This window comes from Sceloporus occidentalis, unplaced genomic scaffold (genome assembly GCF_023333645.1).
Source record: "Sceloporus occidentalis isolate IW3139 unplaced genomic scaffold, rSceOcc1.0.p SCAF_1, whole genome shotgun sequence".
NCBI classification, from domain to species: domain Eukaryota; kingdom Metazoa; phylum Chordata; class Lepidosauria; order Squamata; family Phrynosomatidae; genus Sceloporus; species Sceloporus occidentalis.
In genome coordinates, this window is record NW_028316981.1 from 177,779,418 (window position 1) to 177,803,181 (window position 23,764).

General features: G+C 42.1%; 1 protein-coding gene across 7 annotated transcripts in view; it reads left to right on the top strand.

The window, feature by feature from the left end:
- RBM10 (RNA binding motif protein 10) overlaps positions 1-23,751 on the top strand; it is a 28,168-nt gene extending 4,417 nt beyond the window's left edge. Inside the window, exons 2-24 of one of the 7 annotated variants that reach the window (XM_089483604.1) lie at positions 2,704-2,823; positions 5,233-5,419; positions 6,213-6,404; positions 6,546-6,615; positions 9,002-9,075; positions 11,112-11,198; positions 11,821-11,881; positions 11,977-12,150; positions 13,593-13,753; positions 15,304-15,401; positions 15,488-15,575; positions 17,800-18,013; positions 18,130-18,290; positions 18,388-18,532; positions 18,729-18,820; positions 19,015-19,191; positions 19,782-19,931; positions 20,729-20,794; positions 21,196-21,381; positions 22,293-22,367; positions 22,472-22,575; positions 22,789-22,918; positions 23,500-23,751. In XM_089483604.1, the coding sequence (XP_089339730.1) occupies positions 2,807-2,823; positions 5,233-5,419; positions 6,213-6,404; positions 6,546-6,615; positions 9,002-9,075; positions 11,112-11,198; positions 11,821-11,881; positions 11,977-12,150; positions 13,593-13,753; positions 15,304-15,401; positions 15,488-15,575; positions 17,800-18,013; positions 18,130-18,290; positions 18,388-18,532; positions 18,729-18,820; positions 19,015-19,191; positions 19,782-19,931; positions 20,729-20,794; positions 21,196-21,381; positions 22,293-22,367; positions 22,472-22,575; positions 22,789-22,918; positions 23,500-23,625 (2,835 nt within the window). In that variant the 5' untranslated portion in view covers positions 2,704-2,806 and the 3' untranslated portion in view covers positions 23,626-23,751. Of the gene's footprint in view, positions 1-2,703; positions 2,824-5,232; positions 5,420-6,212; positions 6,405-6,545; positions 6,616-9,001; positions 9,076-11,111; positions 11,199-11,820; positions 11,882-11,976; positions 12,151-13,592; positions 13,754-15,303; positions 15,402-15,487; positions 15,576-17,799; positions 18,014-18,129; positions 18,291-18,387; positions 18,533-18,728; positions 18,821-19,014; positions 19,192-19,781; positions 19,932-20,728; positions 20,795-21,195; positions 21,382-22,292; positions 22,368-22,468; positions 22,576-22,788; positions 22,919-23,499 lie in introns of all 7 variants that reach the window. The other 6 variants (XM_089483609.1, XM_089483594.1, XM_089483617.1 and 3 more) reach the window with 6 other exon arrangements.
- Positions 23,752-23,764: the final 13 nt, after the last annotated feature.

A 23,764-nucleotide genomic window follows, 5' to 3' on the forward strand; every position in this document is an offset into this window, starting at 1 on the left:
TTCTCTCAACAGCAATTTGAAATATGCTTTCACTGCTGTTTCACATGCAGTAAATAGGTGCATAGAGTCCTCCTCCACATAGCTTAGTGTTGTGCAGGAGCCATGACAGAGCTGCCGAAAGTATGAAGTATAGCAGAAAGAAGAGAGTAGGTTTAATTATGAACAGAAAGGCTGATCATATATTTTGGAAGATGGGAAAGAAAATTATACAAACCAACAGGTATGAAACCTTAATTTTATTGACTTACTAGTGAGGATCTGATCTAACTTCTTCCTTTTAAAGAAGGCAGAATATACGGTATGTTTTAAAATACTCTCATGGAAAGGCTCTTAATTCTGCTCTTGTAACTTTTCATTAATTGTAGCCAAAGGTTGGTGAAACTGAATTTTTTTCAGTTTTCACATCTACTTCTGCCCTAAAGAGAAGTGCTTCAGTAGTTGTCATTAACACAGTTGTGATTGACTGTAGTAAATGGGGGGAAATGTTGCAGTTTAGAGAATCAAAAACTTAGCAGTATTTGTGTTCACAAAGGTTATTGATTCAGTCAAAATTCCAGCCATATGTATTGGGGACAGAAGCAGGGGTGCTTCAAATCTAGGCTGTTGGCTTAATACAGCTTGCTGGGTTCCTCATATAGCCATCTTGGCTGTAGCAGGTCTTTTCCCATATGCAGGCCACTTGCCCTTTAAGGACTAAGAGAGTTCCTACTATCTCTGATGATTTATTTGAAATAGCAGAGAGCATCTTCTTTCTCCTTCTATCCAGTGCAGGAAACACATGAAATAAAGGCACCTGATGGAAGTTCAGGACATGCTATGCATCTTTAAAGCCTTGTGTGTGCATGTATGATGATGATGGGTAGTTTTAAAATGTCAGTCTTCAGAACAGATTTGGGGCATTGAATCTATATTGCATTACAGTGAGTCTCTATGGCTGAATGAAAATTTGGACCTTGGTCTCCCAGCATCCTAGTCCAGTATTGAAATAGATACACCATGCTGGCTCTCAGGGGCTTTACTTAACAACAAATAAAATAGCTTTTAGGGAAATGGCTGTTCTTTTATGTGAGTGAGAGAATAGCATGTTTATTAAGATGTTTGCAGCCCTTCAAGTTCAATAGTGTTTGTACAGTAGCAAAGAAGCTTGCTACTACATTGGTAGATTTTGTTTTCCTGTGCTCATTCCTGTTTGCATACATGATTACCACTAAGCAATAAAATTTAATTCTGTGGTGCAATATAAATATTTCCTCAGTAAAGGGATTTTCTTTTGTTGTTTTGTGATGGCTTTGTATATTAAGGCTCAAACCACTTTAGGCCCATCAATCTTCCTAAATCTCTCAAACCTCTGAAATGCAAAGGAGAATTATCTCACTAATGGACAAAGTGGCAACGTGCTCAAGGTCATATAGCCAGTTGGTTATAAAGCTAGGAATACATCTGTAGAGTCTTGGCTCCTAAGCCTACCTAATTACAGTGGACCCTTCCTATTGGCAGGCTGGAGATTGGCTGATTCAGGCACCTACATATCGCGACACCCCATACGCATTGCCACCCATTGAATAATATGGGGCATGACTGCCCACATTTTACCCCACATGTGGGGTGAGGATGGTACTAAACCTCCACAGTTGGGAAGGGTCCATTATACTAAAATTATGGCATGACGCAAATTGGTAATAAAGAGCGGCCTCTGGCCATGATAATGCTGGGACCATGGCAACTGTAAGGCCACAGTACCAAGCTGGCTGCTGCCAGGCACCAGATTATCTCTGCTCCTTTTTGTTCCAGCTTTTAGCCCCTTCGTTTGGCCTCGGCGCAGCTTCTGGGCATTTTGAGGGTATGCGTCATCTCAATGTCACGTCCCCAAAGTGGCTAGAAGCCACTTTATTTGGCCTGTGTGTTTCGAGCCTATGTCTCTTACCAGAGCTCAGAATTATCATTATACTTTCCAATAAGAGGGAAAAATCTGTAGGTGTTCTAATGATCTTGCCCTCAAATAATGTGGAGAAATATGGCATTTCTTCTCAACTTTAAATTGTCAAGTTCTCTGAGGTGAGCCACACCTTATAAAGGGAGAACTGATACTTCACTAATAATAACCAGTGATATGGAGCAGAAATGGAGGTTTGGGCATGTCAAAATCCAGCACTGAGAGATCACATTGAATCAGTAATTATATTAATATGGACATTTAGAAAACTGAAGATGCTCATCCTTAGAGTGCCCAGACAGCTCTTTGTTAATACAGTGGGCCCTTGTTATCCTCGGGGATTTAGTTCTAGGATCCCCCGTAGATAACAAAATCCGTGGATGCTCAAGTCCCATTAAATATAATGACACAGCAAAATGGTGTCCCTTATGTAAAATGGAAAACCAAAGTTTCCTATTTGGAATGTATACTTCTTCGGAATATTTTCCAAGCCATGGATGCTTGAATTTGTGGATAAAAAAATCTGTGGATAAGGAGGGCCGACTGTACTATGGGAAAATGGCAAACCTCAAGCATAACTAGATAACATGGGAGTTGTACATGCATGTGTGAAGCCTAAAGGTTTTTAATGCATGGTTTAATAAAATGTAATTCTATTTTTTAAAATTGTTATATAGAAATAGTAATACAGGTGTAGCCATATTACACTGAGAAATTAGGCTGGAGAAATTGGGTCTGAAAATTGCTGAATTCCCCTATTTTCCCTGCAGAGATTGCATAGATCCACTTCTCGCAATCTACTGGAATGACAGCCACCCATTGAAGAGCCTGTGTTGGAAGATTTTCTGAAGCATTTGCAGTTCAGGGGTAGAAATGGAATATGAGAAAAGGTAATATATTTTACTTCAGGGCTCTAGAAAGGAATAAGCTATCTTTTATTCTGGGATAGCGCATGACGATGCTATTGTGGTTTCTTGAGTTTTCTAGGTCTTGCCAATAAGCAAGGCAATGGTGGGATAAGTTCAGCATCAATTCTAGTATCTGCTCTGTTTTGTTAGAAATTAGCAGAAACTTACATTAATGGCAGTCTGTCTTTAGTCACTGCTTTAATACTCCTGTGGGTTGGGGTGCAGTACTGAAGTAAAGTGACTGCAGTGTCAAGCCCCTTGAGCTGACTGACTCTCAAGTACTATGATGTCTTGTTGAGATGCTCTTGTGATGATAAATGAGAAGAAAGCCTTTTAAGTAGTGATTTCATGGGAATAAACCTGTAACTCAATTTCCAAGCACTGTTCTTTGTACAAATGAAAAATTGCACACAATAGGAGGTTCACTGTGCATCATACTTCTGCAGTAAGCAGCATTAGGAAGCTGCTGTACCCTAGCAGCAGCTTTGTACTGCTAGGGTGCTAGTGATAGTTTGCTTATCTGCATTTCCATATCTACAACATATTTTTTGTTTCACTGGTACAGTAGCGGGAAATAACCCCTTTATATTCCATGTGCTGTGGTCAGATGTAGAGCTAACCACATAGAGTAAAACACAGAGTTGATTAGTACCTTTGTTAGAATAACTACAATATTACTGATAATAGTGAGTTTCTATTTCTCAAGAATTCTGGCACAAAGGTTAAAGAAGAGGGAAGAAACAAAACGTTGGCAAATCTAATCAGGTATACTGGCCATGATCTCTTCCAAGATGAAGATTGCAAAGGCTTGATGAAGGTGTTACTGCAGAAGTAGGCAACAGTAGGAGGGGCCAGGATCCAGTTTTTGTCCTTGAGTCCCCCAATAAGCCATTCCTATCTGAAAAATCAGCTGCTGTGTAGAAGTGCAAGTAGATAAATAGGTACCACTTCAGTTGGAAGATAACAGCATTCTGTGCAGTCTTGCTGGCCATATGACCCACAGAGTAGTCTTTGACACTGCTGGCTCTTTAGCTCAGTAATGGAGATGAACACCGCCCTACAGTCGGACTTGACAACCTTTTCAAAGGGGAAACCTTTGCCTATATATGCAGCTGAAAAGAAAATCAGAACTGACTTCTGTTTTTTCTTTTTAAGCCTTTCCAGTAAATTTTCTGGGTTTTTGTTTGTTTGTTTGAGGAAGATTCTTGCTTTTCACCACTGGTGTGGCTATTTGCCATCCTTGGTTAATTTTGCTCCAGATGTGTTGGTTTTTTAAGAACTTGTTCTCACCTTAGGAAACCACAATCATCATTGTCATCATCATGGCTGGCTGCACTCCAGAAGGCTATCCATTGTTGTTGTAGTTGTGTGCCTTCAAGTCATTTCCAATTTATGGTAACCCTTAGGCAAAGCTATCGTGGGGTTTTCTTGGCAAGATTTGTTCAGAGAGGGTTTGCCATTGCCATCCTCTAAAGCTTAGCAGGGTGACTTGCCTAAGGTCACTCAGTGGATTTCCATAACCATGGTTAAAGCATAGTTATTCCTGACTTGTATTAAAACAGAATGACACATGGAAGTCTTTAATGTGTATTAAATTTAGGTATTGCACTAAATTAAAAGAGAGAGAGAATTAGGAAAAATATTGGAATAAATGAATCCTGTTTTGGGAATTTGGATAATATCAAAGTATCTCAGGCTTGGGTGATCTTATTTTTGTTGCAGTCTTTGTTGGGCTTGGAGACAATTCACTAGAGCATGGAAGCCCTTTAGATGGAAAGGAAACGCATCATTGGCTTCACTCAAATAGCTTTGGTAACATTACTGGAGCCACCTCTTGTACTCCTGCAGATGTATCTGAATCAGCCTTCAAAGGCAGTGAGGGTTCTGCACTGCTCCCCTGCCCTTAAACCTCAGATGTTATTTGAGTTGATTATCTTTTACTCATTTATACTCTATCATGAAAGTGCTTTTGATCGTAGCCAGAGTGGTTTTACTTTACTGACAGAAGCTCAGAGAGGTGGAACTGATGGACTTCCAGGTGTTGTTGTTATTTTAAGCTCCCCTTATATCTGATCATGGGTCATGCTTGTTGAGACTGATAAGAGTTAGGTCGTAGGTTCTGTACGACAGATGAATAGGGTAGGGGTGGGGAATCCCTTTCAATATTTGGTTCACGTGAACAAATAGCAAGTGAAGATGATACCTCCAGAGCATTTGTCTGGTTCATACAAACACTGAAGTCAGTCCTTACCTGTGTTTGCCAATAATGGTCCTAGATGGCCCTGACAAAAATACTAGATAGGGAAGAAATGTCTCCTGTCCATTAGTATTGGAATTGACATCTCAACAATAGTTCTCAGTATATATATTTTTTATTGTATACTCTCTTAGAGGTGGTCGTGGTGATCGGACAGGTCGCTATGGTGCTGTAGACCAAACCCAGGATGAGGGTTCAGAAGGCCGGAACCAGAGGGACCACGACTATAGAGATATGGATTATCGAGCCTACATGCGAGATTTCAGCAACCAGGAATCTGCCAATGACTATGATGATTCCTCTGAGGAACACAGTGTGGAGGTAGGTTGAGGTGGGCCTTTTGGGAGATACTTATGTGCTTTAGGTTTTCTGTCTTCTGTGGCAATGGAGTTTTCTTGGCTGTGTGTTTTCTCTAGAGTACTACCTCTTTTACTGGAAACCTTACAATGGGAGCATTTTTTTTAGCTGTGAACAGCTGGCATGAGAAGAAATTAGATTTAACACCCAGCTTTTGTGCTTCCAGCTGTATTTGTCCTGTTTGTGGTGGTAAAAAATTCCCTTAAACCAGATGTGTGCAGCACATGGCTCCTCAGACTGTAATTCCTATAATCCTCCAGTAACTGTGCTGGCTATGGGAGTTGTAGGCAGGCATCTGGAATGCAGCAGTTGCCCACCCCTGGCTTAGACTTAGGTTTCAAGTTTTCTCTTTCAGAAACTCCAAAGAAATAGTGCACAGTACTATTTACACTTGTTCCTGCACCATTTAGGTAGCCACAAAAACTGCATAAAGGTCCAGTTGGAGAAGATTGCAGCAGGCTGCATGATGAATTCATAGAGAAGAGAGTCTGCATGGGTCCTGGGAAAGGGACTAGAACTGAACTTGTAAAGAAATCTTTGCTGCTGCTATGATGTTATGTGTATTTGGAGGACTGCTTGTCCTGGTGCCATTATGAGTTAGTGTTAGGAAAGGCAGAGGGTGGAATGTATGTGTGGTTATATGGCTATTAGGATGTTTATTAGAAAATCACTAGGTCTTGGTTTGCAGGACTGGCTTCTTTATCTGTTGAAGTCTTGCCTATTCACACCCTACCTCTTTTGTGCTTTTGTTAACTAGGATTCCTATGAGGCCTCCTCTGGATCTGAGACGCAGCGTAGAAAACGGGACAGCCCCAGTGATCACCTAGGATTTCCTGGTGATGGCGACTATCGGGACCAGGACTACAGAACTGAGCAAGATGAGGAAGAACAGAAGGCTAGCAGCATCATCATGCTGAGAATGCTGCCTCAATCTGCTACTGAGAATGATGTATGTTGATACTTCAGCAGAGAGGCACTGCTGTTGAGTCTTTGCAGTAACTTACTGTCATTATTCACTTATTCTAGTAATTCTTTTCTGTCTAACATTCTTCTGGCATTTGTATCATTGACTTCCTCTGTGCTTCTATAGATCCGGGCTCAGCTGCAGGCACATGGATTCCAGCCTCGGGAGGTACGACTGATGCGGAATAAAGCTTCAGGTGAGCTCCCGTTCACAGTTCTAACTTCTCTTCTTTTGGTTTGGCTGTAGTATTTCACCTACTATGTGGCACATTCCAAAATGTGGTGTGGTATACTAGGTGTGTGTGCAAATGGAACAGATATTGCCCTGTGGCATTAAATATTTAGTTGTGGTCTCTGCTGTATCCATTCTCTTACAGCATTTAGGGTTAATCAGGCTTTCAAATGACAGCAGTGGGATTTATAAGTAACTCTGGAGTACTTTTGTATTTTGACCTTAATCATCATCCCTTAATCTTGGGTGTCAGTAGTTCCTCTGCTGTGTGATTGGCTGGGGAAAGTAGCAAAACACTGGGGTATGTGTAGCCTTGGATCCTATTCTTTTCCAAGTTTCACTGAACTCTTTATAAGTGTGAGGCTACTGGGGCTCTAGCTGTTCGCCATCTCTTTCTTTATGAAGATTAGTTCTTTGGTTTCTTACTGTCTTGGTCAACTTTTCTTTGGGATCAGAAACAAAATGCATTGATGAAGGATGTGGACAACTACAAGATCTGTACTGTGTCTTCTACTTGGTCATATTTGATCATATTTTATTGGTTTGGAGGGGGGATCCTTCTTTGATCTTTGCAGCCTAAGTTGGGCTCTGTTTTAAGCATGTGGTACTGATGGAAAAGATGCCAGGACAGGTTTCACAGCTTTTTATCTATCGTTGAATGCAACCCTCAAAACAAATGGGGCCTTCCAAGGACTTCTGAGAGCCCCTTGGGTTGTTTCTAGCCTGTTTGTGGGATGAGAGAGATGGAAGATTGTCTAGCACCTGTCTGTCCACACTACTTCATCGATAATCTTGTTTGGTGTGGTAGACCATAAGTTATGCTAGTCTACACCAAGGAAATCAGAATACCAACTAGTGGGGTGGTGGTTGTGGATAGTGCAAAGGTGGCAAGAAAACCCTTTAGCCTGCTCTAGGGAGAAACTGTTGGGTTGTGCCTAGTCTGTAGCTTATAACTAGGGAGAAATATTAAACTAAGCAGGTAAGTTTGTTCCTTCTTACATATCACACACATTTACCTGCTGCCCATGAGTACGCTTTTGTACCTCTTCTTTTTCTTTTCATTATTTTTAAAAGCAAGGTGTGTGGCACTACAGTCCTCTATATCTTGCTCTGTGTTGTACGAGGTCTGAGAAAGGCTGCCAGGTACTACTTGATGGAGGGTACAGAAAGGCACCCTGCTACCATGGGCAACCAAAGGCTGATAGAACAAATTAAAATTGGACAATCCTGTTTATGAGAAGTCCACTTTTTCTAGGACAAGGCACTATAGACTTTGAAAATAAAAGAGTTCTGAATTGGTCTTAGCAGACCACTTTTTCTTGCATCTGTTTAGTTTCTTTTAAACATTATGCTTATCACATTGGAATGGTACAACAGTTTATATACTTTTCAACATTAAGTTTAATTCCATTATTTCTAAGTACAAGTGTAGGAAAGATGCTAGTTATCACCATATTATTTCGCTGAATTCAGTGCCCCTTCTTAGGGTTTATGCCAAACTTCTTCCAATCTAGGCACATGACGTTATTTGGTTTGTGTTTAAGTTTATGGTAGATAACACTTCTTTATGGCACTCTTCTTTACCGTAGCTGTGAGGGAGAACACTATTATTCTGGTTGGGGCAGTGAGGCTAAGAACATGACTCATCTAAAGTCATCCAGTGGGTCTTACAGATTGGTTGGGATTTGAATCCAGATCTTCCCAGTTTCAGATTTGATAGCTCTGCAGTTTTTTGTCTCTTGACGACATCATAGCTGTTGAATCCCCTGCTGTTAGTTCTCTGACATGGTGGGGTGCTTTTTTATTTATTTATTTTTGTGCCCCCCCCCCCCCAAGTTATGCAGGTGCTTACCACAAAGTAGTAGTAAGAGGGAGCCTACTGGACAAATGCTTTGAAATAGCTATTTCTTATACTATGGAAGCAGAAGTGGTAGTAGATAACAGAAAATGTTAGTGCTAGAGAAATGTTAAGGACAGATCTGTTTGGAGCTATCATTTGCTGTCAAGCAGGATTTTGAGGCTACTGATTAAGACACTGAATTGGGACTCCACAGTTCTGTTCCCAGGTCTGAGTCAGAAAAAACCATGTTGAGGTCCAAGCAGCAATGAGTGGCAAAAACTATTTCTGGTTCAGAATGATCAGAACACCAAGCTTTCCTTTTTTCGACAGCCTCTGAGTCTGCACCACCCCACTTTGCCACTAGGGTGCCCTTTCTGTGCCTTTCCACCCTCCCTGTTTTCTCCCCCCTGCACCCTGCCCTCGCCCCATTTGGTACAGCGACAGGGGTGCGTGATGTTGGCTGGATCTGTTGACTAACACACTGCGTCTGTATCTGAATGCTGTCCTCCAGGTCAGAGCCGGGGCTTCGCCTTCGTCGAGTTTAATCACTTGCAGGACGCTACACGATGGATGGAAGCCAATCAGGTTGCTTTGCTGCACTTGAAACCCACAAGTACTCCTACTGTTAATGACCAATCCAAAAAGCTGGTTCATATAACAAGCCCCAGCCACTTCCCCCAGCGGGAATCACTAAAGAGGGATGGGGAAAAGAGGACTTAGGCCTGAGAGTGAGAAGTCCTGCACTGTCTAGTCCCAGGATTTAGAACAGAGTGATGGGAACTGGGTGGAGATTTCTGGGCTCTCTCCAGATCTGGAAGGCTGGGGTTTCTAGTGTGTTCAGAGTAGATACACAAGAAGTCAGGGCTTCCTAAGTAGTTACTAGTAGCCCAGGCAGTGGGTTAGCATCTGGATTTGATTTCCTTCTTGGGGAGGAAAAATGGGTTCTAGCAAGCTGAGAAGGGAAACCAAGGAGCTAGCTTTAATCTATAGTAGTAGAAGTTGGGGGAATTCCTAGTAGTAACAGATAAGGGTTTGGGGAGTCAGGATTCCTATGTGTTCTTTTTCATGCTCTGGAAGTATGCATGATCCTCCGTGTGACAGTCTCCAGCATTCCTAGACTTTAGGGTTTAGAACTCAGCCAACTAGGTGTGAAAGCTGACTGATTTTTCTCCCTAGCTTGTCAGAGACTATCATGATAGGGCTATCAGTACTCTTAAAGTGCAGTCAGGGATTTAGGATGGAAATTCTAGGAGGCCTTTTCTCCTTCCTCTCAAGGTTCAGTGTTGACAGTCCATCTATGAAATACCCTGTTTTCTCTCCAATATAATAGAGTTGTGACTGGCTATGAGCCAAGCTTTTAGACCCCAAACTTTTGGTTTGACCAGAGTTTCAAACTGTAATGTTGTTTCAAAATAGCCACAGAGTTGGTGTAAATGTACCCCTAGCCCAAACTGTTTGGTTTTTGCAGTGTTTATGCAGTCACGGCAGTAGCTTCTGCCACCTCCTCCTCCACCTCCTCCTCTTATACTTCTGTGTTGGCGGTATAACCAGGCTGTGTGTGCGCATCCCCAGTGGGACCTGACACATGTAGCCTTGGGATGGCTGAGATGATGCACTTTGCTCCGGATGCAAGAAGGATTAACAAGCAGGTGTGGGCTAGAGACTCCTTTTGAGCACAATCTGTACAAGTATGTGTGATAGTGGCACTGTCTTATCTGTGTAGGATGGCAATCAGCCAGAGGTAAATAAGGTTCTTGCATCTATCAGCAATACTATAGCCTATGGCAACTTGGCTTAGCTCCTAACAAATGCCTACTAGCTCTGTAGTTCTTACAGAACATATAGCTTATAATCATGGGCTGCCCTCTCTGTGTGCTGAGAGTCTGCAGCTGAGTATAGCCATCTTGTCAAAGACCACTTCAGAAATATACTGTTCCTTAGCAAACCACAGTTGGAGTTGTCTCTGGGCAGAATAGAGTAGCAAACCAAGTACTCAACATAGAAATGGAGGTATACCTAGCTTAAAATGTTATTCTACATTTCCCAGATGTTTACACCTCTTGAATGGACTTGTGACCAACACATTGGGTGTTCTTCCCAGCATGCCCTTAAATGGAAGTTGACATAAACATAACAGTGATGAGTAAAGGAGTGCTGTCTTTCTATGGAAAGGTGCCTGTTGTGGGGGCATAGTGATTCTGGGTTGGGACAAAGAGCTAGTAATACATGTTCCCATCTTGTGGGACAGAAGGTGAAAATGGGTCATTCTAGTGACATAGTGGTATTGTATGATGGTGTCTTGGAGCACGGCTGCATTCTCTCTGTCTGTTTCTTCTCTCCATCTTTCTCTCTGTCTCTCTCCAACACACTCTCCCTCCATCACAGCAGCCAGATGTCCCGGTGCCTTGGGTAGAGACAGGTGCCTCTGTCGGCAAGATTAGGTGTGCGCTAGCCAAGTAGCCAAGCTCCAAACCTCTCTCAGCCTGTGCTCCCTTCCCTCCCTCCCCCTCATCCATTCAGCTGAAGGGTTTGATCCTCTCCTTCTTTCTGCTGCGGCAGTGACGGGCACCTTCTTTTCCCCACTGGTCTAGAATCTCATTGCTGTGTTTCTCTCCCTGCAGCATTCTCTCACCATCCTTGGCCAGAAAGTTTCCATGCACTACAGTGATCCTAAACCCAAGATCAATGAGGACTGGCTCTGCAGCAAGGTATGTACTTTGAGATCAGTCTCCAGCTTGAAGGCCTCTCTGTGGTGATCTGAGGATTGGACCTGAGGGTGTGTGAGAGGGAGCTCTGCTGCTTGGGAGGGCTGAGAGAAGATCTGTTACAGAGGAGTGATGATTGGCTTTTTCCAAACGCAGGCACTATCTGGGAAATAGGCAGTAGTGTGTGCTAAATTCAAGTTCAGCATCAAGAAAATCCAGTTTTCTTGATCAGAACCAGCCTAGGCAATCTAAATATATCTGTTTTATTTTGAATGGTTTTGTTTCCCAGAGCAGGGGTTCAAGATGCTCCTGCAATGAGTTCTAGAAACTGCAGAGTACATGAGGTACTGTGATCCTTGAAGAGTTGGTTAGGAGTTGAGACTTATGCCATAGTAAACATGACAGAGGGCACACTTCTGAGATTATGCAAAACATTTGTGTATGTGTGTGTTTTCCAACCAATGCAGTGGAAAATGCAGGAAAGGTATGCAACTGAGGTTACTAGAAGGAATTAGCTATTTTGCAGCAAGGGCAGAATTTTGTAAAGTGAAGTTTAGTAGATAATTGGGCCATGTGTTGAAGCTTTTTAACACACTACATTAAGATGATTTTGCTCTTTTAACAGTGTGGAGTACAGAACTTCAAGCGCAGAGAGAAGTGCTTCAAATGTGGCATTCCCAGATCTGGTATGTTTGAATGTCCTAGTTCTGTTCAACTAACTGGTTGCCTATAGCATTCTTTTTGATTATTTTTCTCATATATGGTCCTGCACACTCAACAGAAGCTGAGCAGAAGCTTCCTCCTGGTAGTCGCTTGGACCAGCTGGTGGCTCTGTCAGGGCGTGAACTCAGTCAAGGCCTTCTGCCCCTCCCACAGCCATACCAGGTGTCAGCAGCCCTCTCTACTCAGCCTATGGCCCAGATGTCTGAACCCTGTGCAGAGAATGCTAATGACAGTGAGTATGGTATTTGAGCAGTGTGACAGCTTCCAATATATAGCTACAGTCAGACCTAAACCAGTCTAGTTTTCATGCTGTCTTTACAGTTAAAGTGCAAATCACATTACATTGAGGGTGCTGAAAACAGCCTTCCAGGAAGGGAAAAACTATGATGATTCAATTAGTTCAACACTAGTGTGTTAAGGAACAATGTGTGTGGAAGTATAATGGGCACTTCGATTTGACTGTGTCACAAAATATATGTTGTTTCAGTAGTCTTAAGAGTTTGGATTTTTCTGTGTGACATCAAGTTTCATTGAGAAATGGGCAAAAAGGGGTACGTGATGGGATGTTGTTTGTGAATATCTTCATTGTAGGATTTAATATCTCAAGCTAAAGAATTTCTTTTAAATACTGTGACAACAAAATACTGCTATTTAATGAAATTATATCAATTATGCCTGAGTGTTGGTGGTGCCAGGATATGGAATTTGTATTTTTGTCGTGAATTTGAAAAGGAAGCTTGGGAAGCTGGGGACTTGTGAATGAGAGGAAGCTATAAAGGTAGGGAGAAAGTGGATTGATATCTGCGCTGATCAAAGACATGTTCTAGAGTCTAGATGCTGAAGACATTCATTTAAAAAAAGAGGCTTTCAGGACATGACCTTGCTTTAAGTTTTGTCATTACATTTAAGTTAAGTCAAATCGAAGTGCCCATTATGTAGCATAGTTGTATACTGAGTGGTGTGTAGCCTACATCTGTTGGCTGGGTGCTTCACCACTGCTGCTGTTGCTTTTCCATTCTGCTTCTCATGTGTAATTCAAGATGTGGAACTCAGGATCTGCAGGTTCCCTGAAAAAGGATGTTTCAGCGACTGAGAAATACTAATATATTTATTAAATTATATTATATCATAGTAATGAGGATGCAAGAGAGTAGGAAGGGAAGAACTCTACAACTGAATATTTTCTTTTCTTACTTTCTCAAACCCCCTTCCCCCCCGTCTCAGGCTGGTTCTTGCAGCTGAGGAAAAAAAACCTCACAGCCAACTGCTTGGAGCAGAAGTAAAGCAACTGTTTTTCTCAGTCACTGAGTGACGGTTTGGGATGTAGTGGTAGTTTGGCCAGCAAGTAGTTATAGTGCAACGCAGTGTTCAGTGCACAAATATACTACAGTCACATGTATTTTAAAAGGAGCTTGAAGCATCATCATAGCTTTATGAACTTCTTATTATTTGGCTTTTTCTCCCTTTATTCAGCTAAAAGTTTTTTCAGGTTCTGTCTGAAACACTGAGGGCCAAAACTTGATCTTTTTTAAATAAATGAAAGCCAAAATTCTGTGGACCCTGTACATGCCATATAGGACATTGTTAGCTGTGAAGATTCCTAAATCCAGTTAGATCGAGGTGTCTGAAAGTTGTCAAGATTTTAACTACTATGTTGTTTCTTATTCTTGACAGCCATCATCTTACGAAACCTGAATCCACATAGTACAATGGACTCCATTTTAAGTGCCTTGGCGCCATATGCCGTTCTCTCCTCCTCAAATGTCCGTGTAATCAAAGACAAACAGACACAGCTTAACCGTGGTTTTGCTTTCATTCAGCTCTCCACCATTGTGGTGAGTGCCACAATCAGTGGGATACCAGAAAGAGACTGTTGAAACAGATTCAGCTCCTGAAGTTTGTGGGCCCAACATGTTTCTTTCCAAATACCTGTAGGGAAAGAGGAGAAAGGGGGCACAAGAAAGATGGTTGGGTCTAATTAAAGTTTCCAGTTCATCTATTGCAGGAGCAGGCATCCATACTGACTGGTTGCTATAATAGATACAGTAGTTTGCAATCAAGCAGGGCATTTATTACAATTTGAGGCCACAATTGAAAACCTTCGTTTATGGGGCCCGTGCACCATTTGCACTGTGGGCATAATCTGGTTAGGACATGAGGGGACTTGGTTTTCCTCTCAATATACATTTTCAGGGATGCTGAATGACATATGTGCTAGGGAATGAAAGGCTTGAAACTTAACAGTGTGTCTGTAGGAGATCGAAAATAAATATGCACACTTTGTAGTTGACATAAATATTTTATAATTTGCCACAGCAGCCTGTTGTGTCATACTTAGAATACTTGACTTCAAAAGGAGAATCCTTCACCCCCTGTGATTCTTCATTTTAATAGGAAGTTAGGAAGCTTTAGTCTGTTGGCAGAGACCTAAAGTACTGCTTTAGGTTCGGGAGAATGTACTGTAGCAATAGACTTTTTTTAAACATCTCTGTCCATTTCTTGGAACAACTGTTGTTTGTGCTGTGCTATTGTCTGCTTTTTAAATTCTCAGTTCCAAAAGAAATTCAGCATGGAGGAGGAGGAGGAGACAGAGTCAGCCATATGGGGAAAACCAGTTCTGAATCTTATCATGCATTCACTGAAGTTGTGCCATGGTTCCTTGGATCCTTGCTAGTACATTAGCTGATTCAGAGTAACATATTTTAAAAGATTACAGATAAAGACTTCAGTACATTAAAGAGTGGGTGGACAATTTTTTTTTCTATCAAAGGCAGCATTCTCTCAGGGTCAGTCTGTCACTTTGTATGCTGGCGATGAGCAGAACTGCAGCCAGCTATATATGGGGGCCAGTGCCAAAAATAGGGAGATTCACCTATTTTTCTCCTGTCATTCTGCCCCATATCTTTCCACTAGAACCACTAGTGAGTTACTGGGGAAAACACACATTGCTTTCAGAGAGGCTTGAATTTATTATTTGCAAGAGGACTTCTTAAATTAGGGTGAGGTCTGCATGAAATTAGACTGGGGTGGTGAACCACTCTGTGTTAAAAAGTGACATTTAATAGCACAAACCAAATCAAATGGCATGAAGATTTTTTCTTTAATGTATGAACATGGGAAAGGAATTTGATAGGCTGCACGAGATGCTGTCATACGATGTTTATCCAGACCAAGACTTGTGGATTTTGAAGTCCCAGTGTCCATAGTGGACAGCTCCTCTTGTGAACAATGTGCTTGGCAGGGAACAGTAAAGAGAGAAAGTGGCAGGGGCTTCTTTCTAATGCTTCATTATACAAAAAGTTTGGCCTGGAATGGAAAAGTGGCATGTGCAGCTGATTCTGTTTTTTTCTCAGGATTTCATTTCTCTTCTTTTCCTCTTGCGCAGGAGGCAGCTCAGTTGCTGCAGATCCTTCAGGCCCTGCATCCCCCTCTGAACATTGACGGCAAGACAATTAATGTGGAGTTTGCCAAAGGTTCCAAACGGTGAGTGGATATGGGCTGTATCCAGAATTCAGGATTCTGTTGCTGTTGCAGGAAATTTTACTAATGACTCCTATGTTTCTCTGCAGGGACATGAGTTCATCAGATGGAAACCGCATCAGTGCAGCTTCTGTTGCCAGCACTGCCATTGCAGCTGCACAGTGGGCTATCTCACAGGTAATATTCTGGCTGAGAAAGGTGGGAGACTAAGGGATTCCTTTTGGAGACAAGGATGCTTTCATCGTAATTCCATTTGCCAGAGCTTAGAAAAGTTACTTGATTGAATATAATTCCCAAATAGATAGCCATTCTGGGATTTAACGTTCCAAAATAGCTTTGCCAAGTTTGGCTATAAGCTAGCAAGCCCTATTGATTAAGGTGTCTTACTGTAGGTTTCTTTACATTTTGAAAATTGGATTTTCAGCTGAAGACGTGTGTGTGTGTGTTCTGCTATAGAGAGCACACAATACATTTTCTTCTCTCACTGCAGTGTTTTTGATTCGGCTGAACTATGGCACAGTCATGAAGCATTAATTTATAAAAGTAATTAAAAAAGAATGGGGGAAAAAACCCTCAGCTGGATTATTGTTCCAAAATATTGTTGTACCACTTCATATCAACTAAATGTAGATTACAGAAAATACATTCCACCCAGTTAATCCAAAGTATCACCAAATATTTGTATTATTAGTAGTAGTAGTAGTTGTAATTATTTATATAACACCATCAGTTCATATGGCGCAGTAGAAAGCCATATTACTCTGCACCTGTGTTTCCCTGCCGACCTGAGGTATGATGGGTAGTAGAAAAGGCAGAGTCTTTTGTATACAAAGATGGAACCTGAATTACAGGATTTCCCCTCCAAGGAATCTTGTTTGGTCTCTGGTATTAAGCTCATTCTGCTCTTTCTTCAAGACTTGACTTCTTAGTAGGCTGTGGTTTTTTCCTGCTGCTTTGTAAAGGGCGTTTGTTTTTCTTGCAGACCATTAGACCTTGTTTTTTACTATTTGGGGCTTCTTTTTCTTAGCTGCTTCAGTTTTGACTTGGTTATTTTTCTAGTTTTGATTTGGAAAACTGTCCTAAAAGGAACTTACTCAAAAATCTGAAAAGGGCTGAGAATGTGAAAAACAAAAGTTTAAATAAATTTGGCTAGATCTCTATTCTGCACTATTGTTTAGGTAAGTTCCATTCTCCAGGGATCAGGAAAGCAGCATTTCTATTTATTCAAAGTAGAATTGCCTCCTTTTTCTTAGTAGAACAGAAATTCATCAGAACACCTTCTTTTGCCATCCTTGTATGCTTCCCCAAGCTCTCTTGGGGCTATCTAAGTACTTGGTCCTCATGAAGAATCTCCTTGGTGAAAAAGTTCTAAGCACCCATTGTGAGAACTCCATTTTTTCTAGTGCTTGCCAGAGCATTAGCCACTTCCAGGGAGGGTAGTGCAACATTTTGTTGTCATTCTTGAGGCAGACCGTGTTTTTCAGATCCTACTGTGTGATCTGAGACACTACGGCTTCTTTGTGCAGAGAGTGGGAGGGGATAACAGTAAGTACACAAGCAGAAATAGTTTTGTGGTTTGCATTTAGTATATGTAGAAGCTTGCTGCATTTGGAATGAGGTACAGAGAGGAAGCCTGAAAAGTCTTGATTTTAAAAGGAGGGGTTATTTATTTATTGTTATGTTTTATTTATTTCTATTCCACCTTCCACCCAGTAATGGGACTCAAGGCAAAAAAAGATTTAAAACTATACAAAAGCTTCAATAAAAATATAAATAAAAAAGTTATTTAAAAAGCAAACAATTTAGAAAATTAAAAAATTAAACATTACAATTCATTAAAAGATGATATACTGTACAAACCTTGAAAACACCATATATCATTAAAAGCCCCCTCTAGTCAGTTTCTAAAAGTTGACAGCATATACATGTTTTAACATGCTAACAAAAGGACAACAAGGATAAGTTTCCTAGAGAGGGAATTTCAAACTCCTGGAGAAGCCACTGAGAAAGTCCTTTCCCTTGTTCCCATCAAACAAGCCTGAGAAGGTGATGAGACAGAGATTAGGGCCTCTCCAGAAGAATTTAGATCTCTAATGGGCTTATAAAGTGAGTTCCAATCCTTCAAATAGCCTGGACTTAGAGCATATAGGGCTTTATAGATCATCACTAGCACTTTAAATAGTGCCCAAAAATGGACTTCCAGCCAATGGAGCTGTTGTAAGAAGGGAATGGTATGCTTCCTATTCTGTAAAACAGTACCTCCAAGCCCCATCCCAGCACGGCAACCCAGAATAATAGCATAATGAGTGTTCAGATGTGTCTTCTGATAGGAGAAAATGAACCACTGATAGGAGAAAATGAACCACTACCTTAACAATAAATTACTCCTGCTGTCCAATAGGCATCGCAGGGTGGTGAGGCAGCCTGGGCTGCTCAGGATGAGCATTCATTGGATTATGGTTACTACCAGCAGGATGAGGCCTACGGTGCTCAAGGTTTGGAGGCTGCAATGTACTCGCAAGCATATTTGAAAGGCTCACAATCACAGACTGGCACGACAGGGGGAGCAGCTGTTGGGAAGTCTGACAAGATTCACAGTGAAGGTTCAGTGGCAGGTAAGCTGCTCCAGCTGCTTCCTTCCAGCTAATTTGCCATAGTCTTTCACTTTGCCATTGCTTCCTTCCTTCTGACAGATTGTATTCTGCCTTCTTGTTTTTTCCCCTCACAAAAGTAGCTGAGGCATCACTGGAGCCTGGTGTACCAGGTATTGACCCTGTGCCTGTCCTACCAACTTTCCCACGAAGCACCCAGGCCACCGCTGTACCAGTCACATATCAGCCAGCTGGCAGCACTGAAGGGGCAAGTTCTGTCCAGGGAAATACTACTGCTCAGGTACAATTGAAGTGGTTGTCTGCATGTGCCAGTGCTGCTCTTTTGCTCTCTCTGCCTACTCAACCCTTCTCCTTCTATGTTTTCTCCTATTGTTCAGTCATATACCATAGTTTCACCAGCTGTGCTGAAGCCTGATGTGCCTAATGCTGCTCAGACCACCAGTGCAACTGCGGGTGTATCCATAAGCACTTCCAATTTGCCAGTTACCAGCACTGTAGGGCAAGAACCTTACACACAATACCGTGAGTGTCAAAGCCTGCAGGATATTAAAGGGAGAGCAGGAGGACATGTCTGGTGTAAATTCACCTTCTACTAGGTGCAGGGAGCCTTTGATTCCTACCTGTGGGCATGGACTGCAGGATCTAGATTATAGCCTCCTGGGCTGAGATGTTCCCATTATGTTCATTTCCTGCTTGTGCTCTTTCTGTCCATCTTTAGCTGTCCCAGATGTCTCTACCTACCAGTATGATGAAAGTTCTGGCTACTACTATGATCCTCTGACTGGCCTCTACTATGACCCTAATTCCCAGGTGAGTTGAGTCTTTTTATAGACATTGTTCTTTTCTGGGCAGGACAAACAGTAAAAATAACTAACTGAAAGCTAGCCTCTTTTGATAAGGAGATACTGAGATGCCTGGTTCTGAACAAGGGGATAACTCTGTTTATGATATTGATTATGGACACAAGAAGTGAATATATGCTCAATGTGAATGTCTCCTTGCAGTATTATTACAATGCCCAGACTCAGCAGTACTTATATTGGGAAGGTGAGAGACGAACCTATGTCCCAGCATCAGACCAGGCATCAGATAGCCACAAAGATGGCAGCATTTCAGGGAGTGGCAGCGGCAAAGAGGGGAAAGAAAAGAAGGAGAAACATAAAACAAAAACAGCCCAACAGGTGAGATCCATTCTGTTGCTCATGCTGCTTATTGTTACCTCTTCCTGTTCTTACTTATTTTAAGCAGCCTTGGGCTTTTCACAAGGCTTACTGTACTTCCTGGGACATTCCTTTTTTCTGTGGGTTGGGCAACCAAGCAATAGTTATAGTGGAAAGGGATTATCCAGTTAGTGTGGTGGAGATGCCAAAAACGCATTTCAATAGCATTCAGTGGTTTGTTGGAGGGACAGTCCCTTCCATAGAACAGGGAAGGGGTGGGGAAGTATGGCCTCCCAGTGTTGGTCAGCAGATTCTGTCAGGCACAGTTAGAATACCAAAAGGTGAGAGATGATCAGAGGTGCAACCCAGCAACATCTGGAGAATTACAAATCCTTCATCCATGCTGTAGTGAAAGGGCAAGAAAGTTAACAGCTTATTATGGAACCTCCTTTTGTGTGTGTGGAGACTTCACATTGTTTTTTAGGCCTGCTTGATATTTGTGATCAAGAGCCCTTGTACAACTTTTCAGAATGAACCAAAGCCTCTCTTGTTCATCCACCTCTCCCCCACCCTTTGCATCTTTTTCTCCTTTCATGGCAAATCATTTTCAGATTGCAAAGGATATGGAGCGCTGGGCCCGGAGTCTTAATAAGCAGAAGGAGAACTTCAAGAACAGCTTCCAGCCAGTCTCCTCCATACGAGAGGATGAAAGGCGGGAATCAGCCACAGCTGATGCTGGTTATGCCATCCTTGAGAAAAAGGTATCTCCCTTTCCTTTGCTAGAATCAGACTGGTGTGATTAGCAACTTCTGTGGCTAATTCTTGATAACTAAACAAAACTGACAGTTCTGAAACTTGCAGATAGGTTCCTAGTCCTACCAGTTTATCTGTTTTGCAGTGCATGCTAGTGCTTCTGTGGCGTAAGATACAGCAGTGCCAGAATCCTGAATCTGCCTTGCTCCAGTTAATGATCCTTGGATCTAAATCCCTGAGAGCCAAGTCACAGCCTAGTCCCTTCCACTCTATTAATCTGAGGGGTGAAGCAGACGGGCCAAATGGAGTGATCTGCAGCCGCTCTGGCAGTAGTCATTCCAGGACCACAGTGACTATAGACACCGCAGTCCTGAAGCTAGCTTCTGCCACAGTCCCAAATGGGCTGCCAGCAAGGGCAGCTTTTTTAGGCCGCATTAGCTGGTCCCAGAGCAGCTTCCAGCTGCTTCAGGGGTGTGCATCGTTTGAACATCATGCCTCCAAAGCACTCAGAAGGCAATTTATTTGGCCCGTTAGCTTCGGCCTAAGTTGATCTTGTGTAAAGGGCTGGTAGAAGTGGGTTGTTTTACTGTCCATCACTTGTTTATGTGTATTTGTCTGAATTGGACAAGACAGCAGTGTGTGAACTCACCTGTAACTTTTCTAGCAGGCTGTTTCAGCAACTTAGTGTAGCTTTGAGGGGATGTCTGTGGCTGCTGAACAGAAACAGGCTGTCTTTTATCTTGGGAAAATAACTTGAGAATCTTGCTACACTCAAAGCTATCTTTGTGTGCATATTTATTCTCAGGGGGCCTTGGCTGAAAGGCAGCATGGTGGCATGGATCTCTCCAAGCTCACTGGTGATGACAGACTGGTAAGCCCTGCCTTTGAATTTTTCCTACTGTTTAGGCCTTTATGGGTCTTCACTCTAGATACATACTGTATAATGGGCACCAAGGCAGAGCTTCAAGGAGCTTCTGGTTTCATATTCTTTTGGGCATTGGGGGAATACATACTGATCCATCAAGGTATAGGCTGAGAGACAGATTGTCATCCATCTTTCTTGGGAAAGGATAAAGGTCTTCATAATTGGTTGCTGAAAGTTCATCTGTCCTGTTGGCAAATGCTGTTGGCAAACTGTGGTCCAACTTGCATCAGTGGATTGTATCTTGGGGAGAAGGAAGCAGGGATGTCCTTGAAGCACTAGTTATGGTTATCTTCTGGTTCTTTCTGAATCTGATTCCAACATGGTAATTCTGGTTCCTTGTCTTGCAGAGTCCACCAAGAGGATTAGTGGCTGCTTACAGTGGAGAGAGTGACAGTGAGGAGGAGCAGGAGAAGGCTGCTGATAGGGAGGAGAAGTTGACTGATTGGCACAAACTGGCCTGTTTACTTTGTCGTAGACAGTTCCCCAGCAAGGAAGCACTTATTCGTCACCAGCAGCTCTCAGGATTACACAAGGTATGTAGCTGGTAAGCCTTATAAAACCCTAATGACCTTCTGGACTGCTTAATAGGTATGTACCGTAGTATGGGGACAGTATTTTGCAGTGGTCTAGTTCTTTCTTAAAGGTGGGATTGGGGACATTCTGCCCATTTATCCTTGAAAATTCTGTCCTTCACCTAAAACTGTTAGAAGAGATTACACAGATGGTACCATCAGTGTCCTGATGAAATCCAGATCTCTCCTTCACATCATGTCTTGTGGAGGCTCTAGAGATCCCAATTGGAGATCTAAAGTAATCTACAAGTGTGGGCAAATAATGTGATGTTTAATCCCAAGATCAGTAAAATGGCTGATTGTAGCATATGGATACACCTTATTCTAGATCAAGGTTGAGCTTTGGTCCTGAATGGTCCAATGGTGGCTGTGGCTGTAGAGATGCTTTTGAACTACTAGGTCAGTGGCCTAACTACCTCCAAGCTACAAAATAGATTAGTATCATATTTCTGTATTCCCATCAGTAGGAAAAACATCTCATGGAGTACTCAGTCAGATAAAGAAATGTTATTTTTATTCACTGGCCAGAGGAGTTGTATAAAAGTGAAACTTCTACAGCCAGTTGTGACTAGTACCAGTTCTTCTGCACACATAACTAATTCTTCTGTGAGCTTCATAACCTCCTCATATGTTACTAGCTTTAATTAGAGGTGATACCATCACAAATGGATTGAAGCCACAAATAACTCTGGGTTAGAACAACTAAAGGGCTGTTCCCTGTTACATGAAACAGCTCATGTCCCTAAATCAGAAATAAAGAAGCATATAAGAATCCCATCTAATAAACTCCTAATATAAAAATGAATGTATCCACTGAGGACTGAGATGGGCTGTTCAGTGAATGCCAGTCTCGATCTCTTTCTCCTCTGCAGCAAAATTTGGAAATCCATCGGCGAGCACACTTGTCAGAGCAAGAGCTTGAGGCACTTGAGAAAAATGACATAGAGGTATTGAAATGGGGCTGGGGGGATAACAAATGGCCCAAGTGGTGGGAGTGTTATAAAATAACGTACTGTATCCTTAACATGTTTTCTTCATGACCTACCAGCAGATGAAATACCGAGATCGTGCAGCTGAGCGTAGGGAGAAGTATGGTGTCCCTGAGCCACCTGAGCCCAAGAAAAGGAAGTATTCAGCTGTCATGCCAGCTACTGTGTAAGTCCTCCCTGTCTCCTTGATGTTCATGAATTGTGAGTAAAATATCCCACTTTAAGAGAGAAATCCTTTTGTCTACAGCATCTCCATCACATTTAACCTCTCATCTTTCACCCATAGCATACTGTGTAGTTTCCTGTGATCTGTCAGTAAGAGGAGAGGACAGAATTATCTTAAGACTTTCCTCCTCACCCTCTCCTTATTTTGCAACAGAGATTTTGAACAACCAACACGGGATGGACTTGGCAGTGACAATATTGGCAGCCGCATGCTACAGGCCATGGGCTGGAAAGAAGGCAGTGGGCTGGGTCGCAAGAAACAGGGTATTGTGGCCCCTATTGAGGTACCAGAGTATTTTTCAAATTACTGTAAATATAGATAAATGTCTTTATATTCTGCAGTTGCTTCCTTTTCTCACAAACGGTTTTAATGGAAAGGGGAAGTATATGAGCCTTTTGCTTGGTGTAAGTGTTTGATGATGATAAGCCTAGGAGGAGCCAGTGTAGTGTAGTGGTTTAGGTGTTAGACTTATGACTTTGCAGACAAAGATTCAAATCCTTGCTTGACCATAGAAACTCTTTGAGTCACATTCCCTCAGTCTCAGTCTTGCCGTAAGTCAGAAATGACTTGAATGCACATAACAATAAAGGTTTATCTTTCCTGTGTCTCCCTCCTAGCCTTTGTTGAAAAGGAAAATGTGATGATAGTCGGGAAATGGAACAGCTGAAGTGCAGTTTCAGATTAAGTTTGGGAGGAATTGCAAAGGGGGAAGAGGTGGCATGCAGTTATTTTGCTTGTTCATTAGAGGTGTAATGTCTTAAAAATTGGGACTACAATGTAGGTGGGAAGATTTGTTTCTTCCTATAAAAGTATGCCATTCTTTCTGTGATACTTATTTTTTTCTCCCTACATTTTCTTTCCTAGGCCCCAACACGGGTCCGTGGGTCTGGCCTGGGTGCACGTGGCAGCTCTTATGGGGCTGTAGCATCAGAGTCCTACCGTGAGACGTTACACAAAACAATGGTTACACGTTTCAATGAGACAGACTGAGTTCTTTGAGGAGCACACACCTGTATAGTATTTTGCTGCTGTGTCCCTCTACCCACCCCACTGCCCAACTTTCACACATTGTTTCTTTGGTTGACTTTTTTTTTTTAATTAAATGTTAAAATGGAAAAGAAAGTGTTTC